Genomic DNA, 18895 nt, shown 5'->3' on the forward strand with positions numbered 1-18895 from the left:
CTTCATACATTTCATAAAATTTCCAAAGCAGCCATAGCCTTCTTGATCCGTGCTCCTATGTCGATCTTGGTTCCACCGTCCGACGCTAGCTGGCTGCCGGAATATTGAAAGTTTTCGACCTTCTCCACTGCTTACTCAGCTTACTCTGCATATCAGAGCGCCGGGAGCAATATCATCAGCCAAATCAAAGTCGTTTAGATGCTCCATAGCATTAGGCTGCCAGAGCAGCCCACGGTTTGGTACACGGCCAATCGCACCCACCATGATTTCGTCGATTACGATGAGGAACAGTAGCGGAGCCTCACTCCAGCGGCTACCCGGATGGGGCCAGACAAAGCTCCGTTATGCAGGACTCTACACGTAAAAGCTTCGTATTGCGCTTCGATGAGGCCGACGATTTTATCCGGAACTTCCTTGCGTCTAAGGGCGCCCTACATATTTTCGTGGTTCACACGATCGAATGCTTTTTCATAGTCAATGAATACCAGGTATAGGGACTCTGGGAATTCATTGACTTGCTCCAGAATGATTCGGAGTGTGAAAATATGGTCCACACATGATCTTCCTGCCTGCTGCCGTCGGAGAATCGAATCTATTTTCCCCTGTTTCCGATTCAGGATAAATTTGCACAGAACTTTGAGAACAATGCATAATAACATGATCCCTCGTCAATTGTCGCATCAAGTCAGCCGGAAAAGTTGCGGTTTCCCAAATAGGGAGCGGGACCATTTGGGCAGCACCCCCTATTCCCGTCCGCAACGTTAATAACTCGACCGCGTTCCAACCAAATTGCATGATTTTTTATACATCACTAGATATAGACAGAAACTAACCATGTACTAAAAAACAAGTAATTTGGTTCTAATGCTCCCGAGTAAAAAACGTTGTGGACGGGAATGGGGGGTGCTGCCCAAATGGTTCTCTACTGGTTGATGCAACATTTGCGCAGATAGGATGGAGTCAGCTTTGAGTATCTCTGCTGAAATGCGATCGAGCCCAGGAGCTTTGTTGGATTTCATGCTTCGGGTGGCTGCTTCAATATCCTTCAATGATGGAGCTTCGGAGTTGACGCGGGTAATGCGTCGCATCCTTGGCGGCTCGTGTCGAGATGTTGATGGTTGCTCGGGCGTCGAAACTTGAAGAAGTTGTTCAAACCCACGTTTCAGCTGATCAGTTGGATCGGTGAGTAACTGACCTGTCGCGTCTTTTACCGGCATCCTCGGATTTATGCTTGCTCCACTCAGGCGTCGTGAGATATCGAAGAGGAGGCGAATATCGCCAGTAGTTGCAGTTTTCTCCCCTTCGTCGGCCAGGGAGTCCACCCACGCTCGCTTGTCCCGTCAGCAGCAGCGTTTAACTCCCTTCTCTAGAGCCGAATACCGTTGTCGGGACTCGTACTTGGTTGCACTGGTTCTTGCCCGTTCTATCACGGCCTTTGCTTCTCTACGCTCCTCGATTTTCCGCCATGTTGCACCCGTAATCCACTCCTTCCGCTGAGTGCGCAGCTCAGCCAGGTTGTTGTCGCTTGTTTCGAAAAAGGCATTCTTGATGGCCGTCTTCTACTCTTCTACGCTATCACCTTCCGGAACATCCGCTGTCCGAGTTCCAAGTTCATCAAAGAACAATCTCTTCACATCAGGATCTTCTAGTCGGCGTGTGTTGAATCGCCGTCCAAGTCTCTCATCCCGCCGCTGAATCCGAGCAATGCGTAATCGGATCTTGCCAATTAGAAGGTGATGGTCAGACGCGATGTCAGCGCTGCGTTTATTCCGGACATCAAAAAGACTCCGTCTCCATGTTTGGCTGATGCGGTCGATTTGATTTTCAGTTTGTCCATCACGAGAGACCCACGTGACTTCGTGCATTGGTCGATGGGGAAAAAGCGATCCTCCAATGACCGTGTCGTTATTGCCACAAAATTCTGCTAACAGCTCACCGTTTTCACTCATTTCTCCAAAACCATGACGTCACATGACACGCTCATAGTCCGTGTTGTCGGAGCCGATCTTCGCATTGAAGTCGCCCATGTAGATCTTGATTGAAACTTTATCCACGACGGTATTCAGTTCACTTTATAAATTCTCCTTGTCCTGTAATTCGCCAACATCGGTCGTGGATTATCGTGAGGTTCCTCACTACTGTTTTGAATCTGGCAATGATTATTCTCTGATTAGTTGGTTCCCACTTGATGAGCACCGCCTGTGCATGGGCGCTAAGCAGAAAACCAACTCTTCGGTGCCGGGGAGCGTTGTTCCTTCGAATACCCACACTCCACAGCATAAAAATGCACCCAGACGATTGACACCGCCAGCAGCACGACCCTGAAGCCCACAAAACGAGATCTGTAACACCAATTTTCGAGTCACCACGGGCTTACCGGTTTTCTCGATCAATCAACCCTTTTTATCAGCTGAGTTGGCTGTCGTCGTGTCCAGAAAGGACACTCCGTGATTGAAAATCTCTCCCCTTCTACCAAGTTGCTGTTTCTGGACATGGCCTAGACGGAACTGACTTTTCCGGCCAAGTGGCAGCAAATTTTTGCGTTCCCGATCCGAAGAACAACATCCTTATCTTGAAAGTGGGCTTCGTGGCCGTGCTGTTAGCGACGTCAATCGTCTAGACGCATGTGCTAGGGAGTGTTGGTTCGAATCCCGCCCCGGTAAGAAAGAAACTTTTCGTGATCGAAAGATTCTCCACTCCGCTGGGTGTTATGTGTGTTGTCCGTTGTCTCATGCTTGGTGTTAAGTGTTCAGTCTGTACGACCTCTTTTCGATGTTTACGTCTTTTTTTAAGTTTCCAAGTATAGGTCAACTCGCTGACCTCCTGCACCTCTAAGGTCGTGGAGAGATTGGCCGGCTTCGCGAGAAGCTAGAAGCAGATGGAAGACTGGGCTTCAGACACCACGCGTTTCGAATCTCTGGGCACTGGGGAATACCGAGGAACGTCACCTTCCGTCTTCGGCACCCTGCCAGAATCCCGCCATCGCAGGTAAGTGGATACATTATTTGCATGGCCATGTATAGTTTTCCAGGTTCATTATAAGGTAGTACAAAAATCTCGACCAACCTCAATAAATTCGTTTGTAAAATAAAGAATTACGTCTGGGAGCCAATTAACTTCATTTCCAGCGTTTAGGTTACATTGTTTTCGTACATTTACGTTATTTTGTTTGGTAGATTGGGTTTACAGGCTTGGTGGTCATATGGCTACCGCTTCTGCCTCATACGCAGGAGGTCGTGGGTTCAATCCCAGGCCTGTTCATTTCTCCTACTTTGTATCTTTTCATATATTTCTCATGTTCTAGCAATAGATAGAACTGGAAAAGGGCTTTCATATCATTTCTATCTTCTATCCCCCTATAACTACAACTTGATTAGTTCTAGCAGGTAACTGTTAGAATTAGAAATGAGCGAAAAAGTTTGTTTCGGCATCGAATTAGAACGCTACACCACCCTTTCATTAGTATCACATTGGCAACACGTTAACCAAGATGAACCTCTGCCATAAAATCCTAAGCCCCAGATGCCAATAAAATTCCGCAGGAACTCGTGGCGAGTGCAGAGGTGTTCTCGGCTTGTAGTGGGCGAGTAACTGCATCATCAATTCCTTCCCATCCCCGATGACCGTGAGGACGTGGCCAGCGCCGTTATCGACCTTCCAAAATACTAGAGCTCTCGGACTGTGCACATTGAGGTTAGAGTGCAAATCCCATGCTTCCATCCATTGATTCCCTACTACGAAATGCACGGTCATCATGCTCATGCTCATGGTAGATTGGGTTTACGAACTTCTATTCCTCTTCAATAAGATCCCACGAAAAAAAATCCCAAAAAAAACGTTGCGTAATAGGTGTACGGCCTCTGATTATCGTCTCTCGGGCAAAACAATAGACGGTTGGTCTCTCGGTCGCGAAAGTGGCGCTCAAGCCACCAAAAGTTATTAAAACCTTTGAACGATTTTTCGAACGATTGCACAGTTAACAGCGAATCCTCCATTAGTCCAATGTCGATCAGTGCATAGGAATCAGAAATTCATAAATTATCGGGGACGTTATTAGCATATCGAATCCGTCGCGATTTCGTGACACTGTAAATTTATTTTAATGAAATGCACTTTTAGAGAAATTCCTCCTCTAAAACATAACTTGAAACATAATAAGTTGACACACTACAACCTTCTGCTACGACAAAGTTATTTAATGGCTAAGAGATCATCTCATATAATTAGAATAAATAAAACGAAGCTAATTTTAAACATCAATTTTAAACAACACTGAGCTTTTGCCACATATTACTGATCCTTTGAAAACAGTCCTTGACTCCTTGGTAAGGAAATTTTCCTGGATTTACAGTCGTCTATGTAAAATTGTTTATTTTACTATGACTTATAGTCAATTATTTTTATTTCATTTCAATTTATACTCTATATATATAAAACTATACAAATATAAAACCTTATGTTATTCAGTTAACTGTTTAGGATGTAAATTCCAATTACATTTTGGAGACATTTTTTAAATACGGTGAACAGATTCGTTGGATTGGATGCCTTTGTACCAATACACTATCGTTCATAATCCTAAAAATTTCACACATGTTTTTATGCTCTCTAAAGTAGCAACCATTTAAATATTCCCATTTACCTTCTGGTCGATGAGCAAACGACAACAACCGTAACAGCAGCAGCCAGGCATTCGTCGTAAGTTTTAAATTAAAAAATGTCCAACGACCCTTTACTCTGCTCTTTGAGGCTCATATGCTACCAGGCCCCTTGAACAGAAATGGGAACGGTTGATAGGACGAAGGAAACGCTTGGAAGTTTGGAATTACGAATGCAACGAAATGGTGGTCGCTCGATGGTGAATGATAAACGAGTTTTTTTTTTCGATGAGGGGATTTTTTATTCCTAAATTTCTCCGAACATAAACGCGGCGGTTGAATGTGGATCTACAAAGCAAATATCTTCTGTATTGTCTAAACACTTCAATTTAGAGAGGTCTGGATGTGACATTTCTTTTCATCACTGAAATTTGTGGCTAATTCCAAAACGATTCGAATGGTTGTAGTTGTGTTATACCATTCCCACAAAAAAAAATCGATAAAGACGAAGCATACCGCCTATAATACCATAAATCCAAGATATATGCAAATCAGTACGGTCCCCCTTAGCGTCCGCTTCAACCTAGCAATCGATGACCCGTTGCTTCTTGTGTATGAAATGCGTTGTCGCGCTTTCTTGGCCCTGTTATAGCGGAACCACGTCTATAGATGATCTTCGCATCCAGAAGAAGTTAACCAAATCTCAGGCATTGACCAAGCCTTCGTGCCACTGAACGCAGCTTAGGCGAAAAGAAACACCTGAAAAAGCACCTCTCGTTGTTTGGCTGATACCTACTTTCGACGGATGATGAATTTGAAGACGACGAAACACGACACGCCCTTGACGCGCATTCATTTGCCTACCCACTCCACTGCTTGCCAAACGGTTGCCGGTTCTCAAAACAACGAACGAACGATTCAGCGTTGTTCTAATTTATAGAGTCGCCGCAGTCGGATGCACATATAATTATAGACATCGAACAGTAAACTCAAACGAATGCCAAGAGTACCAATAAGTAGTTTGGTGGACGGTGCAGACTGGCAGCCAAAACGGCCAAGTGCTGCTACCCTTTGAGTATGTGTGTATGCTGCATATGTCCGCGTTTGCAGCGCTATCAAACTGCATTGGCTGCAATTTTCGATCTACATACTTTTCGCAATGATCGATGACGACGACGGTGATGATCTTCGCCGACGTTCGGTAGACAGAGCAAGCGAAAAGCAAGATCATGAGCATTCTCACGACAATGATAATAAGCTCACAAAGAAGCAACTAATGGCGTGATTAGCTCCTAATAACAGGTTTTGACCCACGATGGCAGCAACCACTTCTGGTCCCAGTCAACTTCTTCTAAACTTATCTGGACGGTTGAAACTGACGACAACAGATGGCGACGGACGGTGTTAGTTGCACTTACCTAGGGCAGGGTCTAGTACTACTTGGGCGGCTTGTTCCTCGCCGACCGGTGTTTTCAGCCACATCTTTTTCAGCTTCATTGCTACGGGGGATTCCTCCGATGTGGCCACTGGAAAGTAGATGATAAAAAGAAAGACAACGTGATTAGAACCGGTGTGGTTACGCGATTACTTCGATTAGAGATCAATTCTGGGCCAAAATTTGAAAAGGGCGTAACAGCCAAAATTTATTCCTTCTGATTCTTGGCCTACATGTATAGCTATATATGTGGACAAAGAATAAGAAGGAATAAATTTTGACTGTTACGCCCTTTTCAAGTGTTGGTCTAGAATTGACACACGCATAAATTGAAGATTAAAAAATCAAATTCAGAATTGTTGGCTGTTGTAGATAATAGTACGCGGATGGCTCATTTTGCATAAAAAAGATTCTGTATGACGAACACTTCGTATAAGGTTTACACTCGAAAAACATTTTTTTTAATTGTGCTAATTATTTCTTATGCCAAAAATCCTCTTGTGAGATATCCATATGCTAAATATGTTCTGAAAAGTTGCGCCAAGTACAAAAATGCACAAATAGAACACATGGACAGAACCATTTCAATACTTATGAAGCTTTCAGAGCTCTTGTTTTACCCGAACAAGGCTGACCAAAAGTAACGAAGGCTGCTATATGGTAATTGTTAATAAATAAATAATAAATAAATAAACAAAATGTTGGTAGTTCCCTTCTTTTTGTAAACATGAATTCAACTTCACGAAAACATTTTTATTATATCTCAGTAATTTGTCACTAATTTACTTTTCATACAAATTGTGATGTCGAAATTTGTTCATATTTACTTTCCACACTATTTATTGCCATCGCAACTGCGCCTGAGCTGTTACGTCGGCGTCGTAACATCTGGTTTTCCCGGATCCACCAGATTTTCAACATACTTGTCGGCTGCCTGTTGAGAGTCAGACAAGTAGACTGACTGCAGGGGTTGCGCTCTATGTAATCCAATACGGCGTTCTAGGTCCACGACGTTAGGCATAATGGACGTTTAGCATAATTCTGCCTTATTTATAGGCTGTTCTTTGGGTCGTTTACGCCTACCGATCTTATGCCTAATGTACTTATGCCTAACGGGGTATACCCCGGCGTTCCGGTATGGGCGAAGGCACTAGAGGCCCAGTACAATAAGGAATTGAACTAAGTACACCGGCTGATGTGCAACCGCATAACGCACCATATCGTATGAGACAGTGTGTGCCATCGCCGGTTGATGCCTATCGGCATACTTTTGGAAGGAGATGTTGAGCGTTTCTGGAACACGAGAGGAGTACGACGCGTCAAGCGAGTAACTTCGTTACTCAAATGGCAACACGCATGGGACACCGCGATCAAAGGTTATTGGACCCACCGACTGATTTTGGATGTGTGAGGTTGGATCAATAGAGGACATGGTTGTTTTAGGAAGTTTTTTCAGAGACATGCGAAATGTGCATAGCATAACTTTTCCTCTGGTACGCATCTATTTGCCGCATTTTTACGCAGCTTAGCATTTCTGCTGAATCTGCTCTTGAGCTGCTTAATTTTTTAAAACGATCGCTAACTTCAGTATTCCACGAGAACATTTCTCCTACGCCGTTTCCTATCGTAACGCCACCACCGACTCTTACAACGCATGGTGGATTTCAACAGCTTTTGTAAGTCATCGTTGGTGATGTGCTGGTGCTAGGGAGCACCGTGCCAAATGCAGCGGCTGCGGTGCTAACAATGGCGGTTCGAATATCTCTCCATGCGTCTTCAAGAGAACCTGCGCCTAGCTGCTCTTCCGTTGGGGGGTGCTACCTCCAGCTGCTGCCTGAAGTCTTGGGCTAGTCTACCATCTTGTAGCTGACCAATGTTTAGCCGCAGCGTTCGACTTCAACGCGTGTTCCACACCGTCGAGAGTTTTGAGCGCAGGCATACTGCAACGAGGTGGTGGTTGGATTCAATATTCGCATTACGTAAGGTGCAGACATTCGTGATATCGGAAAAGAAATTACCGTCGATTAGAACGTGGTCGATTTGGTTTTCCGTTTTTTTTTGTTCATGTCGTCGATGACGATTTTGACTTTCCACATTAGGCATCCATTATATGTGTTCTCCAGCTGCGCATAGAACGCTTCTTTCTCGTTGTCGGGTCGTTCTTCGTATGGACAGTGCACGTTGATGATGTTATAGTTAATGAAACGGCCTTTTGTCCTCGGACATCCTTGTGCTAATTGGCTGCCATTATCTCTTATTTCGTTCGTAATTTGTGGTTTTACAGGCGGCTTATTGGGCCTTCGAAAAACTCCTGTCTCGTCGGAGGGCCGTCGTGTCAGGTCTGTTTAGTGTCCCACCTAACACGCTTTGGTGGATACATGCAGCTTTTAATAGAAGTTCACAGTCCAATCAGACCGCATCCTAGGCAGGCGCCACAACTCAAAGATGGCCTGGGCAGGGATCGCCCTTGGACGTAGTCCATGTTGCCCTGATACTTGATGTATAAACATAATTTGAATTGGAAAGCTTCATGGAATAATGAAAATTTTGGACAACTTTTTGGAGAGGCAAGGTACCTCAAAAAAAGGAAAAGTTCAAAAAGGTACCTCCCAAGAAGAAGGTTGTAACCGCTGAACATCTTCTTCTTCTTATTGGCATTACATCCCCCACTGGGACATTGCCGCCTCGCTGCTTAGTGTTCAATCAGCATTTCCACAGTTATTAATCGCGATTTTTCAAAGCCAAGTTACCATTTATGCTTTCGTATATCATAAGGCTAACACGATGATACTTTTATGCCCAGGGAAGTCGAGAACTATATTAACGATATTTCTATTCAATATTAGTAAATTGCCCTTATTGCTTCTAGACCATTTAAATTTTTTTTTATTTTTTGATATAGGGTTGAATCAACCATACGAGATTGTTGATTTAACTCTCTTGTATTTCATGTTTCAACCATGCTTTCCAGCTTCCACTGTCAAATAATGCACCAGAAAACAACAATACTCATGGTTGTTTTTCTTTACTTTCAAAAATTCTGCGAAACTACTTTATCGACTATACCATGACATCAACAAAAGAGGAAAAAGTGACAGAAACAGAATCGAACTAGTTACATGGAGAGTGAGAGTCATCCATATTACCTCTGTTCCATTCTCGCTCCATGAAGACAAGATGCTTTATGTTGATCAGTTTACACAGTTTTTCCATATTATGAAATGGTCGTTTCAATCATGCGATGTAGGATGGTCCACCCAGAATCGCGTTCCATGTTTTCACAAGACCACTTAACGTTTATCACTCGTAAGCGACAAAAAATTTAATAATCTAAGTTGTCAAAAAATCTAAAACTTGTGTTAACGCTCCGTAGATATCAAAAGTTTCGGTATCAACCGCAGGAACAAAACCAGATAGCCAATTACTAATCCGAACAATCATTCAAACAGTTGGAAATGCGCAAGTCTGTACTTAAATTAAAAAATATCATTCATATCTGCTTTGCGTGCGTGAGACTCAAACTTTTGTAGACTTCACAAGAAAAGATTAAATTACAATTACGTCAATAAAATATAAAATCCATCATCAAGATCCAAAAAATATTGATTTATAAAAAGTCAACTGGTAACAACACATTATTGTAATTGAATGAAGCAGTGAATCAGCGTTAACAGCGATAATAACAATCTCGAAGTTTGAATCAACAATATCCATGATGTTTGGTGCAACAACCGGAAAAGTTGTTTCAATCGTACAAGATTATTCTGCGTAACGACTGATGTATAAAAATGTCAATAAAAACTTTTTCTAAAATACTTATAAATATTCATTCTAAGACTTTGTATTGTACATAACATGCATGTCGATCAGTAAATCAAAGACTTTTGGAACCTGCTTAGGGAACATCCACAAATTACGTAACGCTTAGAAGGGGGAGGGGAGGTTGCCCGAAGTGTGGCAATCCATACAAAAAAATTAGAGGCTTCATACAAAAAGTGTGACATAGGGGGGAGGGGGGGTTGAAAATGGGCAATTTTTGCGTTACGTAATTAATGGATCTTCCTTATCCCAACGAGCACAGTGAAAGGACTGTAGGACAAAATATCAAAAGAACAAAATATCGAATAAATAAATTTAGAAAACCTTCAATGCAATCTACCTGATCGAGACAAATGCTTAATAATAATAATATGTTAAGAATATATTTCTGAGCTAAAATCAAGAATCTAAAGGCGAAAGCCGCCATTTGAGAGACAAGAATGCTTTTGTCTTGAATGCTTATAAGCTTCGTTGCAAGAGGTTTGGAAGCATCCTTTCGAGAGGTTTGGAAGCCTCCTTTCGAGAGGCTTGGAAGCCTCATTTCGAGAGGCTTGGAAGCCTCATTTCGAGAGGCTTGGAACCTCCTTTCGAGAAGCTTGGAAGCCTCCTTTCGAGAGGTTTGGAAGTCTCCTTTCGAGAGGCTTGGAAGCATCCTTTCAAGAGCCTTGGAAGCCTCCTTTCAAGAGCCTTGGAAGCCTCCTTTCAAGAAGCCTTGGAAGCCTCCTTTCTAGAAGCCTTGGAAGCCTCCTTTCAAGAAGCCTTGGAAGCCTCCTTTCAAGAAGCCTTGGAAGCCTCCTTTCAAGAGGCTCGGAAACCTCCTTTCAAGAGGCTCGGAAGCCTCCTTTCAAGAGGCTCGGAAGCCTTCTTTCAAGAGGCTCGGAAGCATCCTTTCAAGAGGCTCGGAAGCCTTTTTTCAAGAGGCTCGTAAGCCTCCTTTCAAGAGGCTCGGAAGCCTCCTTTCAAGAGGCTCGGAAGCCTCCTTTCAAAAGGCTCGGAAGCCTCCTTTCAAGAGGCACGGAAGCCTCCTTTCAAGAGGCTCGAAAACCTCCTTTCAAGAGGCTCGGAAACCTCCTTTCAAGAGGCTCGGAAGCCTCCTTTCAAGAGGCTCGGAAGCCTCCTTTCGAGGGGCTCGGAAGCATCCTTTCAAGAGGCTCGGAAGCCTCCTTTCAAGAGGGTCGGAAGCCTCCTTTCAAGAGGCTCGGAAGCCTCCTTGAAGAGGCTCGGAAGCCTCCTTTTAAGAGGCTCGGAAGCATCCTTTCAAGAGGCTCGGAAGCCTCCTTTCAAGAGGCTCGGAAGCCTCCTTTCAAGAGGCTCGGAAGCCTCCTTTCAAGAGGCTCGGAAGCCTCCTTTCAAGAGGCTCGGAAGCCTCTTTTCAAGAGGCTCGAAAGCCTCTTTTCAAGAGGCTCGGAAGCCTCCTTCCAAGAAGCTCGGAAGCCTCCTTTCAACAGGCTTGGAAGCTTTGTTCCAAGAAGCTCGAATGCCTCGAATGCTCGAATGCCAGGAAGCTCGCATTATTATTTTATTTTGACTAAAAAGTATTCAATTATGACTTCAAAGTACGCTTTTCGTGGAAGAATGAGACTACCCACAAAAAGGAATAAATACTATGCACTATTATGACTATCTTCCATTTATAAATGACTAGCAGACCCGACGAGTTTCGTTTCTCTGAAAACTGATTTATTCTCTGATTAGTTCTCGAGTTGCTTCATTTGTATGAGAGCCCCCCTTTCCAGAAGGGGGAGGGGTTTTGAACCACCATAGAAACGTATTTCCCTTCCAAAACCTCCACATGCCAGATTTGGTTCCATGGGAGCCCCCCTTTCCAAAAGGGGGAGGGATCTCAAACCATATTAAGAACCTTCCCCGGCCCCAAAAACCTCTTCATACAAATTTTCACGCCGATCGGTTCAGTAGTTTCTGAGTCGATAAGGTTCTGACAGACAGAAATTCATTTTTATGTATATAGGAAATAGATTAACAAAGAACAACCAGATTAATCCTCCTAGCGGCGATGATGAATTTCTCGTGCATCAAAAAATGTATTTTAAAAAATCATTAGAAAGGTCAAAAAAGCACTTTAGGGGAATAGGTCACGTGATTTCTATCATTTTGCATGTTTTTGCATTAATTAATACGCATTGCTACCATTAACGAGAAAAAATCGGATTTGATTTTTTTTCAAGAGGAGAACAATGATTTTTCAATAATTCCGAAACGCAACGTCCGATCGGGCAAATTTTCATTAGGGAACAATGGGACCGCATTTCCCGTGGAATGCAACTTGTTGTGAGTAAATTGGACAATGCTAAGTTTCAAAAAGTATGTCTACATGTCGAAGGTCCTTCTTATAATTCGTCAAGGCTATAACCTGCCAAGGAAATATGGAAGGAACTCGCTTGTATTCCCGACAAGAAAGTGCGAGCTCGATATCACTCTCCGGATTCGTAAAATGATTGACGGTCATCCATTATGACAGGCCTAGTGTCACTCGTAGACTTGGTCCCTTGTTCAAGGATCGGGTTCTGTGCAAGCTACCCACCAGCAGAAGCAAAAACGACGCCGCTTTTGCTATATCCATCACCGTGAATAACCGCGAAAGCCGCATATCGACCATAATCATTATGGCCATAGTGAAGGCTAAGTCCCATTGTCCATGAATAAACTTATTGTTTAAAAGATTTTTGTACCCTATGAGGGTTTTGGTGAGTCGCTGGCCCCTCTTTTAGTAGGTTCATCACATCATCACTACCCTACCCTTCCTCGTAACGAAGAAGATGGGCGTGGCCGGCAATGGAAGTTTTCATGCTTTTCCAACCCTGCCTTCTGATTGAACAGCGGTTCTTTCCCCAACAGCTCTCCGTAAGGATTCAGATTAGGAGTGTTAAAGTTACTAACATGACAGCTTTCAGTATCTACGAAATACTCCATTACTAGCGCAATGCAAAAAAAATATTTTTGTTGTTTAAGCCGAGTTGTCTAGTCTTATTCGGTCTAGCTTAAAGTTCCAATTTATGGTCAAGGTAAGTCAAGGAAGCGAATACGAATAGGATACGCGCTGGGACAAGACAAACTAAAAAGGCCTTGTGTACGCATCCAGGGAGCAGCAGTAAATGGAAGAATAATATTCTTTTAATCGTGTTAACTGGATTACGTTTTGCTCAGTGTTGAAAAGAAGGCCTTCGTGATCTTCATTTATTTTTCTTTGTGGAGTTCGTTGAACAGACGTGCGTTGAGAGCTTTAGATTTGATGTTGTTCACGATTTTGATTCTTGTAGTTGTAGTTCACGATTCTTACAAATAAGGGCATATAGGAAAATCATGCATTGAACGTTGAACACCCTTGGCATTCACGCTTCTCTGAAATCCTGATTTTGACACAAGCATTGCTGGTGCACCATCAATCAGTACAAACTCCTTAAAAATGTTCCACTGCAAGTCGCGATATTAAAAAAGCTACTAATTGTAGTCATGATGTCGTCACTTTTGGTTGTAGTTTCCAACTCATTACAGAATAGAAACACATTTTTTAAACCACAAAAATGGTTAATTCTTAGCTAAGCTCTCACGGCCCCTTGGTATGGTCGCGGCCCCTCAGGGAAACACTGGGATAGGGTAAAGACAGACATTTTCGTCTTTTCGCCATAGTCTCGAAAACCAATAAAAGAGACACTTTTTTGCTAAACTCATCCGTACCTCATCCGTAACGTATAACGTTCTGCTATAGTGGAGCTCTAGCAAATGAACGTTACTTTCGCCCTTACGATGATACATTGAAATACCTGCCGTGTCTCTACATTCTACACAACTTCTTTTTCAACAATCACATTTTCATATGGAAATAATATTCTTAAAATTCAGAAGTCTCAAAATCCGTGTTGAATTGATAAATATTCAAAATATATCTTATACAGTCATAAATCAAACATAGCTCACGGTACTACCCTGCCCTTTGGTTCAGAAAGGGTAAGGGCGCGTTCTGCCCACTTGGTCGAGGCAGATTTCAAGTGTGAACAAGTTACTACATGGACGTTCTAAAGTGCCTGAATGAAATGTGTAGCTTGTGAGGAGCCCTTGAAGATGTGATGTTGGATCAGTATCTTGATATTAATCAGAATTTATAATTTAAATTATTATAATTTATTTTAATAACACTACTTTATTCCGTTACGTATTTAGTATACTTGAGTTTTAACTAAAAACACAATGTCAGTTTTGATCACAAATACAATGTCGGTAGTAATTACAAACTTATACTTATCAGTATTTTTACTTTATTCGCGATCCTAATTAAAAACTCCGATATAATAATATTCATAGTTTATCACGTGTATTCAGAATGTTTTGTTCAAAATTACAAGACTTAATAATGATCCATAATTTACATCCGCTGAACCATTCTGAACGGCCGTATTGAGAATATCACCTATATCATCTTCTCTGCTTAAATAACAGACGCGAGACGCCTGATGCTGGATTATCTGATTTTCCTCAATCTCTGGTGCTTGGCTTCCCGGTGGAACTTATATTGAGTATCCTTCGGAAAGAATCTGTGCCCGGGATGGGGGAGTCAATTAAGGCAACATTCGTTTGAACAGTGTCGATTTCGGGAGTCTGGTGGTGCTCTCGCGCGGACCAGCACTGTCAACAGCAGAGACCCTCGCGTGCGTGTTGATGGTGTTGGTTTACATGGGAGAGCTGTTGGATTCGTCGGGTCGTCGTTTGGGTCTTTGTTTGCAGCAGCGTATGGGTAGTTTTGAGACTTTGGTCTTGAAATGATATTCTCAAGCATTTTTCTTACATTATTTCTCTCTCCCCTCGGATAGGTTATCTTGCCGCGATGGGTGGGCTTACGCCATTAGCACTGATATGGCAACCAAATTAATTTTCAGAGGCGTTTCCTGACGATGATGAGTCGTAGCCAGGGTTAAACATAGCTAGGTAGGAATTAATCAGTAGAAAATATCATCAAGACATTCTGCATTTTTTCACGTTTGCTTAACTCTTAAGCGGTGCTTAATTATACGCTTGAACTAGGATACTCGCCTGAGAGGAGGTGACCTTTACCAATAGAGACAATGAACTGACATCAAATCGTACCATAATCTATAATGAGTATAGAATTGAACTGAATAACGTAGGAAACAAAAGATAACTAAGACAGACAGAGTAATAATGACACAGTGCGAAACATTCGACATAATTATGACTAGATTAACAGTAGATCCATAGACATAAAGATCTACCATAAGACTTCCTAACCCTATCAAAAATTCGAAGCTCAAAAAATGTCTGTAAAATTATTACCTGTTGAATTTTATTCGGAGGCGATTTCGAAGCTTTTGAAGACCAACAGGCCCATAGCAACAGTATTCGGTGTTGTTAAGTTGAGAATTTTTGATAATTGCTGGAATAGTGTGGCCTGGTAAATAAACTAAATAGATTCCAAAATAAATTTTAAACGAGTCATATTCATCAAAATCTAGTGCGTTATTATTGTTTCAAAATGCACTTCTATTCGAGTTTTCTCTCTTTGTCATCATATCTACAATAAGACTGACTCTCGCGATAGTAGGGATAGTAGTGATAATTGCTGATCTCGATGAAATTGTGAAAATAATGGTTGTTGATATGAAAATGGTGATGTTGTGTGGTTATGCAAGTGTTAGTGAAAAGGTTAATACACAAGTTGGTATTGGTGGTGTAGACATAATGACAGAAGAAGCTAGGTAAAAGATAGAGTTGATTTGGGATGGGAACATGTTCGCAGTGAGTATGAAGAATGAAATGCAATATTGAGTTGAGGTGCTAGAAGTGGGAATTATTTTATAATTATACTAGAAATAATGTAAAATATTCGGTACATGTCCAATGAAAGCTAGTAGAAGTGTCGGTTCTTATATGATATATAACAGCGCTGTTTTGAAGATCGATTCATTGTGTGTGTGTTCATGACTGTAAATAAGATATTTGTGATGACAGGGACAATAGTAATTATGATAGTGATGGTGGTGAAAACGATAATAAGTGATGCTACCGGGATTATTTTGTAGAAAACTATTTGAATCAGGCCTTAACAGTGACCATTTGAGCAACGTAGCTTAGAAACGTCTGTTAATGATCAAAATAGAGGCTCGTAGAAGCAAATTTAATCACCGGATCAACAGGGAATAGACCTAGTGTTAAGTTGGAGTGATGAGTGATAGTTATAAGGGTGAAAACGGTGATCATGTTATTGAAGGGGACTATTTAATAAAACTATTTGGATCAGGCCTAAAACAGTGACCATTTGAGCAACGTGGCTTAGGAACGTCTGTTATTGATCTAAAATAGAGGCTCGTAGAAGCAAATTTAATTACCGTGGGGAATAACAGGGATGGTCCCGGAGTAGAGTTTGAGTCGAGAGACTGCCAACGGGTTACATGAAAAAAAAAAAAAAAAAAAAAAAAAAAAAAAATCAAACATAGCTCACGGTACTTATTACGCTCCTAATATAATAATGAATTAGTTGAATAGTCTGAGCAGTCTGCTAATAAGACTATTCAACCTGAGATTAATAAAATACTTATATTATCACATTATCAGAGATGACCCAGAGAACACCAAACACGGAAGTAGCATTCGATTCGTGCCGCTCCGCAATAGGTTTGTTCCTCAACACACTGCCAAAACATATACCCTATTCAATTTTCCACACTCACAAATCAACCCACACCATTTAGAACCACCCCGGGAAAACCGAGCACCATCAGAGAAAGGCCACCACACCACCCGCCATCGACGACGATGACGGCAACGTTATCCATGCACCGACCGTACAGCATCGCCGTCCGACGTTGCTGGTGGAAAGTTCAGCATAACGAAGGAGGAAAATGCGCACGCCACAATTCGCTTTCGGCGTGATATGGTCTTATATGTTTTACTTCCCGCATCTACATCGCCACACCGCCGCGCGCACAGCCTTTGTGCCGTTGCCGCAAATAATCGGTGTCCTTCTCTATATTATGTGCATCGCCGAAGTTGTTCTCAAACTTCACAAGCAACAGGTCAGAAGGCACACTGGTGTGCAACTTAATTTGGGTTCGATATAAGAAATTAACCGAACGATGTTAAAACTAGAACAAACGCAATCCACATACTGAGTCGAAAACTAGCACAAAAAATAATAGTTTAAAATCACGTACCATCAAGACTTTAATTTGCAACTTAGTTTTGGGAACATCTGTTCCCGTACATACATAAACAGATGCTAGAGATGGGCATTTCCAAATTATACAAGTAGGTACGATCAGATCAAGAGGACGAGCGAACGGCTCTCCTAACTGACGCACTACTACTCCGTCGAATGTTCTAGACTTAGCGACAGCAACAGCGCCAACCGTTAGACAATCCGAACATGGGGTGGGGACGGTGACGCGGACGCCGGGTGGACTGCATCGACTCATCCGAAATTGCATCCCCGGGTATATCTTGACCATCGTGCTGTTCCGTCTATCCGATGGGCCCAGTTTTCGATGTGATACGGCTGGCACAATAAACAAAATAATTTTGTATGGATACGAGCCATTTTTTTCTTTCGTTTTGATCCCAGAAGTTTCTACCCGGGCTGGGTGACCTGTGTGGGTGAAGCGTCATGCTGTGCGAAGTAGAGAACTTGCCTGGTTCGGTTCTTCCGGTGCACTCTGATTACTGTGCACCATGGTTTGGGTGAGATGAGGAGGTGGTACATCCTCCATCACAAGAATCGGGCGATAGTGCGTTTCATGAGCTGAATACGTTAGCCAAACATGTCACAGCCAAATGTGCTTCCCCCTTCATTGAATTGCCGGGTCAGGTTGGTAGACAATTGATACTCTGGCAAATTTGGATGCTTCGTGTGACTCGACTGGTGCTCTGCTGTAACAGGCGCAGCAATAAAGCAGACTATAATGAACCTGTCCGGGTTCGAATCTCGGTTGAGTCGTCCCTCAATATGAAATGTATAAATGCATAATTTATCTTTAAAAAAACAGTAACTATCTGCGAAAGTGTGGAAGACGACCATATTTCGGTTTAGGATAATAATTGCCTATGTGCAAATGCAGTGAGGTCGCAGAGAGTTATAGTAACATGACAATAATTCAAAATATGTGGACCACTAACTGACTAGATGTCGTATAGTGGCCGAGAATGTTTATGTGAACTTGTCATTGAAAAATCGCAATTTTAGTTTTACACGATTTTGACAATTTTAAATCCTTACAAGAACATTATCTGCCTATAACCTATCGGGGATTATAACAATTATTCGGATAGGAACACAAATTAACTCACCATCTACATAAATATTGAGATTAACGATATATATTAGTTACTGGTGGAAAATTTAAGTTCGAAATATAGTTGAAACGAGAAGGATAACGTCGCACAACAACAAACTCAATATGAAAACTGGTCTACACGATCTACGATCTGTCCTGATGAAACTTAAAGATATGGTCAAGCTGTGCGGTAAGACGCGCGGCTACAAAGCAAGACCATGCTGAGGGTGGCTGGGTTCGATTCCCGGTGCCGGTCTAGACAATTTTCGGATTGGAAATTGTCTCAACTTCCCTGGGCATAAAAGTATCATCGTGCTAGACTAATGGTATACGAATGCAAAAATGGTAACCTGGCTTAGAAACCTCGCAGTTAATAACTTTGGAAGTGCTTAATGAACATTAAGCTGCGAGGCGGCTCTGACCCAGTGTGGGGATGTAATGCCAATAAGAAGAAGACATAACTGATGTTGTTATAACTTTTCGATTACATTCAAATTATATCTTAATTGCACACGTTTACATCAATAACAACCACTGATATGAATGAGGTATACTTTTGTTACGTCTTCCCGAACTGGATTGAACCCTACAAACGCCCATGACTAATCCAACCGACACATTCACATATTCATCCCAAACTCAAAGGCAGTGTTGCATCTGTACGAGAGATGCAAACACCGAACCACAGGGATCGCGCGAACTGAAAGGGAACAACCCGGTGCAAAGCATGGCGTATGTGAGGC

The 18895-nt window shown here is 42.3% G+C and overlaps 1 protein-coding gene across 5 annotated transcripts in view; it reads right to left on the bottom strand.

The window, feature by feature from the left end:
• Positions 1 to 18895, bottom strand: part of LOC134227052 (metastasis-associated protein MTA1) — a 245591-nt gene that overhangs the window by 107315 nt on the left and 119381 nt on the right. For all 5 annotated transcript variants that reach the window (XM_062708294.1, XM_062708284.1, XM_062708266.1 and 2 more), the window contains exon 4: positions 6017 to 6124. In XM_062708294.1, coding sequence (XP_062564278.1) covers positions 6017 to 6124 — 108 coding nt within the window. The remainder of the gene's footprint in view (positions 1 to 6016; positions 6125 to 18895) is intronic.

This window comes from Armigeres subalbatus, chromosome 1 (genome assembly GCF_024139115.2).
Source record: "Armigeres subalbatus isolate Guangzhou_Male chromosome 1, GZ_Asu_2, whole genome shotgun sequence".
Lineage (NCBI taxonomy): Eukaryota > Metazoa > Arthropoda > Insecta > Diptera > Culicidae > Armigeres > Armigeres subalbatus.